Genomic DNA, 10,160 nt, shown 5'->3' on the forward strand with positions numbered 1-10,160 from the left:
ATTTATATGTGTTAATGTTTATCATACATTTTTATCATAAAAACAAAAACCCTCCAGGCAGGGGCTCGCGGTGCTCTTGCAGCCTAGCAACCGTTGTATTCCCGTGACCATAGCAACGGTGCAGTTGGCGTGCTAACAGAAGTTGTTGTGGCTGCCGTTAGCCGGTGTGTTTGTGTGTGTGTGTCGAAGCTGCTGGAAGACAAGAGAAGACAAAGAAACGGAGGAGAAGAAAGATGGAGTCCGAGGACAGCCGGCGGCTGCAGTCAGCGGCCTCGTTCAAGGCCTTCCTGTTGAAGAGCAGCACGGAGAGCCACCTGAACCTGTGAGTAGCTGGGTTAGCTCTACTCAGCTAACGCTAGCTCCCTCGGCTGGCTTCGGCACGTTCCGTGATCCCCGCTGTAGGCTGCCGCCAGTTGGGTTTCGTTGCGCGTCTACTCAAGAAATTACGGTACCGGTGCCGGCGCATGTAAAGAACCTCAAACCGCAACAAACTGCTACGTGTCACAGACTATATGTCAATGGTCACAGACCGACCTAATGAAACCATGTCATATGATCTATTAGAACAGGATTACTTTTAAATCTGTTTTATAGAAAGATATTTTACTGCAAAATAAGTATCATTTATCCATTTTATATGGAATTTGTTTTTACCTAGGTTATAACAAAACAATAATTGAACATTTTCATAAGAAGTTTGCTGAGAATCCCATGGATTTCTGCTTAATATATATTCTCAGCTGTGCTAAAATAAAATCTGAAAACATTTGATGTCATCCCAGTTTTGGAGGACAAGATCAAATTGTGTAAAATAATTCCTGTTGAAATTGAAAAAAAAAAATTATTTAATAAAATATGTTGTTAAAGGTGCTCTTAGTGATGTCACGCGTTTTTTTGTCACATACAGCAAACATCTCCTCACTATCCGCTATAGCTGCCTGTCCCCTGAACACAGTGTAAAAAAAAAAACGCGAGACAGCCCTGGCTCCACAAAACGGCAACAAAAACAAACTGCGCCAACCTGCACCATGAAACATAGCAAACAGTGTTCCAGCCAGTAACCGACAAGAAGGATTTGGGGGTGGGGGTTGGGGGGGTTAGTGCGCGGAAGCACGGAAGGGAGGGGGATCGGACCAAGGGGGTAAGCTTCTCCTCGGAACGCGTACCTCATATGGCGTCATTTTGATGCTACCAAGCCATCAACTCCCGTTAGCATTCCATTGACTGCCATTCATTTTGGCGCCACTTTGACAGCGAATAACTTTACATCCGGCGTTTAAAGACTTTATTTGTCCATTGTTTATTTCTAAAGAAACACGACAATGTATAAAAGGCTCCATTACCTTGTATCTCACGTTATGGCTCCGCAGCAGAAGTTTTTGTAAAAATAGGCTAACGATTGTGTCATAACCACATAACTTACTTACTATCGCACAGTAGAGGAATTACCGTACAGTACAGGAGAAGCTCGCAGGCAGTTTGGACTTACATTAGCTGTTTAGGTTTATTTACTGATGTTAACTTTTTAGTTAGCAATAATTAGCCTGTGCCCATGTTATCTCCTTACATATACCTACGCTCTCCGTCTCTGCAAGATTGGGAATGATTGCGATTTCTCTTGGCACAGCTACCAGAAGACTTCCAACTTTCAGACACGTTGCTCACGTCACATCTATGTCTTTGAGCTCAGTTGGAGGCTGTGCAGTAATGCTCAGCTATCACCGGAAAAGTGCTTCTAATATCCTTCACTGGTCTCCGTCCAGAGCAACGGGATCTGGTGGTCCATTTTATATATTTCAATGGATGGGACGGGATGAGGAGGAGGGAGGGGCGAGCTAGCCTCCGTTTTGTTTGACAATACTTTGAACGTCAACAAGAAGTGCCGTCACCCAACATCGCTTAGAGCACCTTTTAAAGGTTTGCTGAAATGTTCAAAGGATTCCTGTTGACCGCGACTTATCAATGAATTGACTGAGCTAATCATTTCATGTAAAAAGCAGGAAACCTGATGATTGTCATCAGTGAGGGAAAACGTTTCAGTTCCATGTGTCTGTGAAGAAAGCTCTCAGTGGGTCTCAGGTTTATATTGAAACCAGAGAAAGAGTCCTAAACAGGAGAAAGCCATGTTGCCTCTCAGTGAGGAGAGTCATATTTGTATATGTGTTTATTGGTCATGTTATGTTTATGTATCAGTGTCTGAGATGATGGATGGTCCAGACGTTCTTCTTCCTGCTTCCAGCTATGACCACCTGACCGGGATGCTGCTGAAGGTGATGGATGAGCATCCTCCCAACGTGGTGGATGTGATTGAGGATATGAGCCGCGACGTGAAGCGGGCCATGTTGGAGGAACAGCAGAGCAGCCTGAGAGAGCTCCCAGAGACCAGCGCCGCTGAGCTGCTGGCGGAGCAGCAGCGCTCGCTCTTCAGCCGGCCGGAGGACGCCGACCAGGAGGACGAACTGGTACTGTCGCACGCACGCACACATGCATGCACACACACACAAACACACACATGCACTAGGGGTGCAGCACAGGTCTGACTGTTAGCATCACATGTCTGATTACCTGGACATGTACCGAACCAACATGGTGTGGCTATTACTCATAGAGAATTTGACTAAGAGTGTTACCTCATAGAGAATATGAATAATACTCATAAGACTGTTGCTTGGTGTGGTCAGATGGAGACGCCCCTCCCTAATGTGAGCGAGCTGGGCTTCTACCTGGAGCAGGCCGGGGTGGGGCTGGGTCGCGAGGAGACACAAAGGGTCTTCCTTGCTCTCAAGCAGCTGGTGGAGTCGCAGGCGCTGCTGCGCTGCCGCCTGTGGGGCAAGGTTCTGGGCACAGAAAGCAGCTACATCGTAGCTGAGGCAGAGTACAGAGAGGGGGAGGAAGAGGAGGAGCCCAGCCTCGACGAAGACGAGACAGAGCCGGAGACGGAAGACACCGAGGTGAGCACACACTTCATCTGCTCTATTTCCCCTCCAGCTTCAGACACAACCAGGCTCCTGCTCTCTGATTGGCTCCTGTTTAAATGAGCAAACTCAGCACTTCCTCAGGGCCTTTCTCCTTTCCCAAATTTGTACCTCCTCAACTCCTCGATCCTCGGGCTTTTGACCTGGAAATTATTCTCAGCGCGCCGCGTTGAAGGACGTCCCAATTCCTAAAAGTTCTGTTTCCTCTGTCCAGTTTATAACTACGGATAGTTTTGCTACTTAAATGTCCGATGATGTCAGCTGTAGTGACATTACTGCATCATGGAAAGGTTTAAGTAAATTGTTATAGAACACACTCATACATCATTACAATACATCATTTAAAAAACAATGCAGCCTACAGAGACTGTAGTATCCATGCGGGTCTGATATAAGACCTCCCTACATTTTTATTGCACTGTCAAGTTGTGAACTGAATTCAACGTAGTTATAGAAGTTGTCATGAACACTGTTCTTCTCATCTGACAGAAATCATAAAATACAGTATATGACAAAACAATAACAGCCGATGCTGCTGTCCTGCACGTCATATTTAATAGCCTGTGGGCGGGACTAAAACACCAGGAGAGGAATCGAGGGGAGGTATTGCGAAGAGGAATCGAGGATGTACAATTTGGGAGATGAAAAAGGCCTTCAGTCTGATGTTCGTGTCTACTGCATTACTGCCATCAGTGTAAAAGCCAAGACACACCAGCCAGACGGCCGACTGTCGACAGAAAAGCCAGTCGAAATGATCAGTCGGGTCCCCGAGGTCCAAAAAACTGCCTCGGGACACACTGAGACGACACCGACTTGAGAAATGTAATACGTCTCCATAGCAGCAGTATCTGTATTGTTGCCCAAGAAATGAAAACCGGCAGCTGATTGGACGAACGCGTCACATGGGTTTGTTTTCTCCGGAAATTCAAAGCCAGACTGTCATGGCGGCTCGTTCAGAATACGATCTCATATTGTACTAAAATAGTTCACTGAAACATGTTTCTGAAAACATTTTAAGCGAGAAATAGGCCGTGCAGTTGCTGAATCCGTCTTCATTTCAGCTCAACAAAGGTCAGTTTAAAAGATTTTCATCAGATTTTGAGAGACTCTAGTCACGCTCATTCTGCTCGCCATTTCCGGGTGAGTCCCGACTGCCCTGCCTCCGACTGAACATGTCAAGTCGGCCAAAATGAACGCCGACAGCCCCCCCCAGACTGACGACACACCGAACAGACTCGAGTCACTGACCTCGCCAGACTGTCCAACGGCCGATTATCGGCCCTGTGTGTCCCGGCCTTAACACAACACTGTTCTCACCCAATCACATCTACTCTGCTGTTTTTTTTTATAGAGCTGTTAGCTACTGTCAATGAAACCCAGCACTTCCTGTGGGTGTTTCACATTAAAAGCTTAAATAGTGCTCCCCTTTCCTGGGAGGCTTTTAATGTGAACTATTTATTTACTGTCCCTTGTGATTTGTATTTCCTACCCTATAATTTCATCGTACCTCTCATTTAAGATGTTTAACACAAACTGTGATGAAATGGAATTTAGTTTGAAGTCTTGTGAAAACAAAAGATAGAAAAGCTTCATCCAGAGTGTCCCTTAATCTCTTGGAGGGACAGCAGTGACATTAATTATGTTTCTGGTCTTGTGCTGGCTTTGCTTTCAGACGGACCCTCTCCCTCAGTCGACCTATAAACCCCTCCCAGAAGTGCCGAAGGAGGCCCTGGGAACAGGGGCTAACAAGTATGTTTATTACGTGTGCAAAGAGCCGGGTCTTCCCTGGGTGAAGCTCCCGTCAGTCAGTCCTGCACAGATCACCGCTGCTCGCCAAATCCGTAAATTCTTCACGGGGCGGCTGGACAACCCGGTGGCCAGCTACCCGCCCTTCCCCGGGAATGAAGCCAACTACCTGAGAGCACAGATCGCTCGCATCTCCGCCGGAACACAGGTCAGCCCCCAGGGCTTCTTCCAGGCCGGGGAGGAGGAGGGCGATGAGGAAGACACGTCTCCCCGGGACAGCTACGAAGCCAATCCTGACTTTGAGGGCCTTCCGGTTACTGACATGGCGGAGAGTTTGTCCAGCTGGGTGCATCATGTTCAGCACATCCTGCAGCAGGTACGGTCTGATGGAAGCATACAGCCATCTCTCAGTTTTGGCAATTTCTTCGCTGTTTGCTCGCTTTCTGCTCGCAGGTTTCTCTATAGAGCTCCCCCTTACAGCTTCGGAATAGATATTTGGCAACACTGTCGTAAAAGCTCGTTGGCGACTCTCCCCCCTCCCATCTTCTCCCTCTGGCCATGTGCATTTGTTTTCAAAGAAGCTGACGAACCTACGGAGCCATGTCCACTGAGGTAGACAGCATACCTTAGCAACATTTGGTTTTCAAAATCCGGGAGATTTGTGCGGTGCGACCGGGGGTGGGGGGATGTGGGGGTTGGATTGTGTGAATAGGATGCGTTTCATACAAGAGCTGGCAACTGGTCAACATTAGACAAAAATATTGGTCCAATTATTTATAAAGGAGTTTGGGCCATGCAAATTACGGGAGTTTCCCAGGAAATAGGGCTAAAAAACGGGAGAAACAAACAAAAAAAAAAAAAAAAAAAAAAAACACCACCCCCGGGGGGTTTTTTGGGGTTGCCCCCCCCCCCCCTCTGGGTTTTTTCTTTTTTTTTTTTTTTTTTTTTTTGCCCAAAGTGTGGGGGCACAAAAAAAAACAAAACAAAACTTTACATTTTTTTTTTTTTTTTTTTTTTTCTATTTTTTTTTTTTTTTTTTTTTTTTTTTTTTTTTTTTTTTTTTTTTTTTTTTTTTTTTTTTTTTTTTTTCCTTTCTTTCGCTTTTGCGTCTTTTTTGCCGGCTCAGCCATGACGATAGTGTGAAAAACTCCATCACTACCTTGTTAGCCAGTTCCTGGATGTGTGCAGTGCCGTGAAGAAATTCGTTACATGGCGAGACCTGATATCACGCGATACTTCAGGACGCTGAGGCCGGCGGCCCGCGGGCCCAAAATTGCAAGGATGTTTTTTCCGCTCACAGGCGCTAGGGGGAAGCGAGACGACCGCCATTCAACCCGAAAAAGTCATATAGCCATTCCAATGACTCCGAAGCTGTTCAGTTAAGGTAAATTAAGCTAAAAAAAACTGCCTAGTTCCCCTTTAATGTGTGGATGTGGACTGCTTTAGGGCCGCTGTACCTGGGTGAACCTGGCTGTGAAGCCAGGAGAAGACCCTAATGAGGAAGGAGAGGCGGAGGAGAAGGAAGAGGAGCCTGATGAGCCCGAGCCAGAAGTCGGACCCCCTCTGCTCACCCCCCTCTCCCAGGATGCAGGTCAGTCTTTGACTTTACAAAGCAGTGACGACTTCAAAAGGTTTTCATTTCCACTGGGGATCATCGGGTGGCTTGTTGCCTTCACTTTTTTAGATTAGATTTTAGATTAGATTAGTTAGATTTACTCCCTAAAATCTCTCAAACAGTGTCCTGTGACTGTCCAGCTGCCAAAATCCAGCGAAGAGTCAGGAGGTGATAAAAATGTTGATAGGCTACAGTCAAGATTTTAGAATTGAACAACAATCAAGGCAGTTCAGGTTCTTTCAGGCACCATCTTCGCCCATCGCACACACCAGTCTGATCCTCCGCAGGCCGCTCCAGCTCACCAATACGTGTTGTGATATGTTAGGATATAATTCATCTTAATATCATAAGCATTGTTTATTGGAACTTTCAACTGGACTTTGAAGCTGATCTGAGCCCAGAGATTGTTATTCTTTAATGATTTGTCTGTTCTCTGCTCATCCACAATTCTTTTCATCAGCTGCTGGTTTTCCTCTATGTCGTTTCTATGGTTACCTGCGCACAAAGCGAGTTTAAAATTTTATAAAAGGCAACTATCAGTGGAAAATAGTGGCAGTGACCTCTTCCCCTTGCTGCCATCATCTCTATGTTCCAGACTGTTTGCTGAAAGCCTCTTTGTAGGAAAGATACAGTTGTGCTAGTGCACCAAAACAGCAATACAACAGTTGACATGATCTCATTTGTTTTTGGAAAACATGATAACCAATTATTGATATAAAACTTGAAGTCTTTTTAACATTTGTGTGTTTCAGAAATGTTTGGCACTCCTCCCTGGACCTCCAAGGTGTCCTCCACTCTCACCTCCCAGCATGCAGTAGCTGTGCTGCGCTCTAACCTCTGGCCGGGCTCATGTGCATATGCTTGTGGAAAGTAAGTCAACCGATCAGAATACTCTGAGTTCTTCTGTTGGATCTCTCACGGTATCCTGAAGGCAGCGTTGCAATTTACAAACAACCCTTTCCTGTATCTTCATTCAGGAAGTTTGAGAACATTTATGTTGGCTGGGGTCTGAAGTATGCAGGGGAAGGCTACAGCCCGCTTGTCCCCCCGCTGCCACAGAAAGAATACCCCAGCGGGCCCGAAATCACAGAGGCCCTGGACCCGTCGCTGGAGGAGGAGCAGGTGCTGAAAGAAGCTTTGGAGGAGCAGCAAGCTGCCCAGGAAGAGCTGCAGGACTCGGGAGACGAGGCTGAGGAAGATGACGACTGATAAAACACATATTATATTTCAAGTATTTATTTGTGAGTCAGTGGCCAATAAATCAGTTTACTCAGCAACGTGGCTTGGTGTTGTAAGCACAGGTAAATCTACTTCTGTATGTCTGAACAGGCTGCAGTGCAAAGATGAGGCATTGATTGTTCTCTAAAAGGTGTCCTGTGGAGTTTCGGACCACGAGCAGCACTATGGAACCGTGTTTTACGTTTGGTTTGCTCACTGATCTGCAGCTGCTGTTCATGTGCAACACACACAGTGAAGAAGAAGACTGCTTCAAGTTCACATAGACATTCATAATGCAGGGTTCAAACCTTTAAAGGTCCTACGACATGGTGCTCTTTGGATGCTTTTATATGGACCTTAGTGGTCCCCTAATACTGTATCTGAAGTCTCTTTTATATAGGCCTTAGTGGTCCCCTAATACTGTATCTGAAGTCTCTTTTATATAGGCCTTAGTGGTCCCCTAATACTGTATCTGAAGTCTCTTTTATATAGGCCTTAGTGGTCCCCTAATACTGTATCTGAAGTCTCTTTTATATAGACCTTAGTGGTCCCCTAATACTGTATCTGAAGTCTCTTTTATATAGGCCTTAGTGGTCCCCTAATACTGTATCTGAAGTCTCTTTTATATAGACCTTAGTGGTCCCCTAATACTGTATCTGAAGTTCTCTTTTATATAGACCTTAGTGGTCCCCTAATACTGTATCTGAAGTCTCTTTTATATAGACCTTAGTGGTCCCCTAATACTGTATCTGAAGTCTCTTTTATATAGACCTTAGTGGTCCCCTAATACTGTATCTGAAGTCTCTTTTATATAGGCCTTAGTGGTCCCCTAATACTGTATCTGAAGTCTCTTTTATATAGGCCTTAGTGGTCCCCTAATACTGTATCTGAAGTCTCTTTTATATAGACTTTAGTGGTCCCCTAATACTGTATCTGAAGTCTCTTTTATATAGACCTTAGTGGTCCCCTAATACTGTATCTGAAGTCTCTTTTATATAGGCCTTAGTGGTCCCCTAATACTGTATCTGAAGTCTCTTTTATATAGACTTTAGTGGTCCCCTAATACTGTATCTGAAGTCTCTTTTATATAGACCTTAGTGGTCCCCTAATACTGTATCTGAAGTCTCTTTTATATAGACCTTAGTGGTCCCCTAATACTGTATCTGAAGTCTCTTTTATATAGACCTTAGTGGTCCCCTAATACTGTATCTGAAGTCTCTTTTATATAGGCCTTGGTGGTCCCCTAATACTGTATCTCAAGTCTCTTTTATATAGACCTTAGTGGTCCCCTAATACTGTATCCGAAGTCTCTTTTATATAGGCCTTAGTGGTCCCCTAATACTGTATCTGAAGTCTCTTTTATATAGACTTTAGTGGTCCCCTAATACTGTATCTGAAGTCTCTTTTATATAGACCTTAGTGGTCCCCTAATACTGTATCTGAAGTATCTTTTATATAGACCTTAGTGGTCCCCTAATACTGTATCTGAAGTATCTTTTATATAGACCTTAGTGGTCCCCTAATACTGTATCTGAAGTCTCTTTTATATAGGCCTTAGTGGTCCCCTAATACTGTATCTGAAGTCTCTTTTATATAGGCCTTAGTGGTCCCCTAATACTGTATCTGAAGTCTCTTTTATATAGACCTTAGTGGTCCCCTAATACTGTATCTGAAGTCTCTTTTATATAGACCTTAGTGGTCCCCTAATACTGTATCTGAAGTCTCTTTTATATAGGCCTTAGTGGTCCCCTAATACTGTATCTGAAGTCTCTTTTATATAGACCTTAGTGGTCCCCTAATACTGTATCTAAAGTCTCTTTCCCGAAATTCAGCCTTAGTGCAGAATTACAGCCACTACAGCCAGTCCCACAATGAGCTTTCCTTAGTATGTACTAGGGGTGGTACGGTTCACAAAACCCACGGTTCGGTTCATATCACGGTTTTAGGGTCACGGTTTTCGGTTCTGTACGGCTCTTTTTATTTTTTATTTTAATCTTTATCACTCCAGAAATATACTTATGCATATTATATATAAAAATGTTCCCACACACCAGACTTATATGACGCTGGTGCATCCTCCAACTCCGGGCAGCCTTTCTTATCTCTCCCACTTGCCATTCATACACGTGACGTGACCTGCAGCACTGCACACTCCACCGTTCTCTTAATACATCCATGCACTCCACATGAGGAGCGGTCGGCTCGGCGCCTCTCAAAATCGGACGAAAATCTTTTAAACTGACCTTTGTTGATCTGAAATGAAGACAGATTCAGCAACTGCACGGCCTATTTCTCGCTTAAAATGTTTTCAAAAACACGTTTCGGTGAACTGTTTTCGTAAAATACGAGATCGTATTCTGAACGAGCCGCCATTAGAGTCTGTTTTGAAATTCGGGAGCAGCCAGACTCACGTGACGCGTTCGTCCAATCAGCTGCCATGTGTTGCGTTCGTCATGCTCATCCCGCTTGTCATTTACGGTAAGTGTTTTAACGTAGGCGTCGAAAGTGGGCACTACGGCAGTAAGTGGTTAGTGTACATTGACAGTGTACTGACGAACCGTGCGAGCCACACACGCTCCGAACCGAGACAAGCGAACCGAGCGGTT

General features: G+C 45.0%; 1 protein-coding gene across 1 annotated transcript; it reads left to right on the top strand.

Annotated features, from left to right (window-relative positions):
• Positions 1-76: 76 nt before the first annotated feature.
• rsph4a (radial spoke head component 4A) lies at positions 77-7,601 on the top strand. Its single transcript, XM_039810322.1, has 7 exons — positions 77-322; positions 2,240-2,462; positions 2,682-2,951; positions 4,648-5,097; positions 6,168-6,312; positions 7,089-7,206; positions 7,314-7,601. The coding sequence occupies exons 1-7, from the start codon at positions 234-236 to the stop codon at positions 7,543-7,545; spliced, it is 1,527 nt and encodes a 508-aa protein (XP_039666256.1). The 5' UTR covers positions 77-233; the 3' UTR covers positions 7,546-7,601.
• Positions 7,602-10,160: the final 2,559 nt, after the last annotated feature.

The sequence above is a fragment of the Perca fluviatilis genome, chromosome 9 (assembly GCF_010015445.1).
Source record: "Perca fluviatilis chromosome 9, GENO_Pfluv_1.0, whole genome shotgun sequence".
Lineage (NCBI taxonomy): Eukaryota > Metazoa > Chordata > Actinopteri > Perciformes > Percidae > Perca > Perca fluviatilis.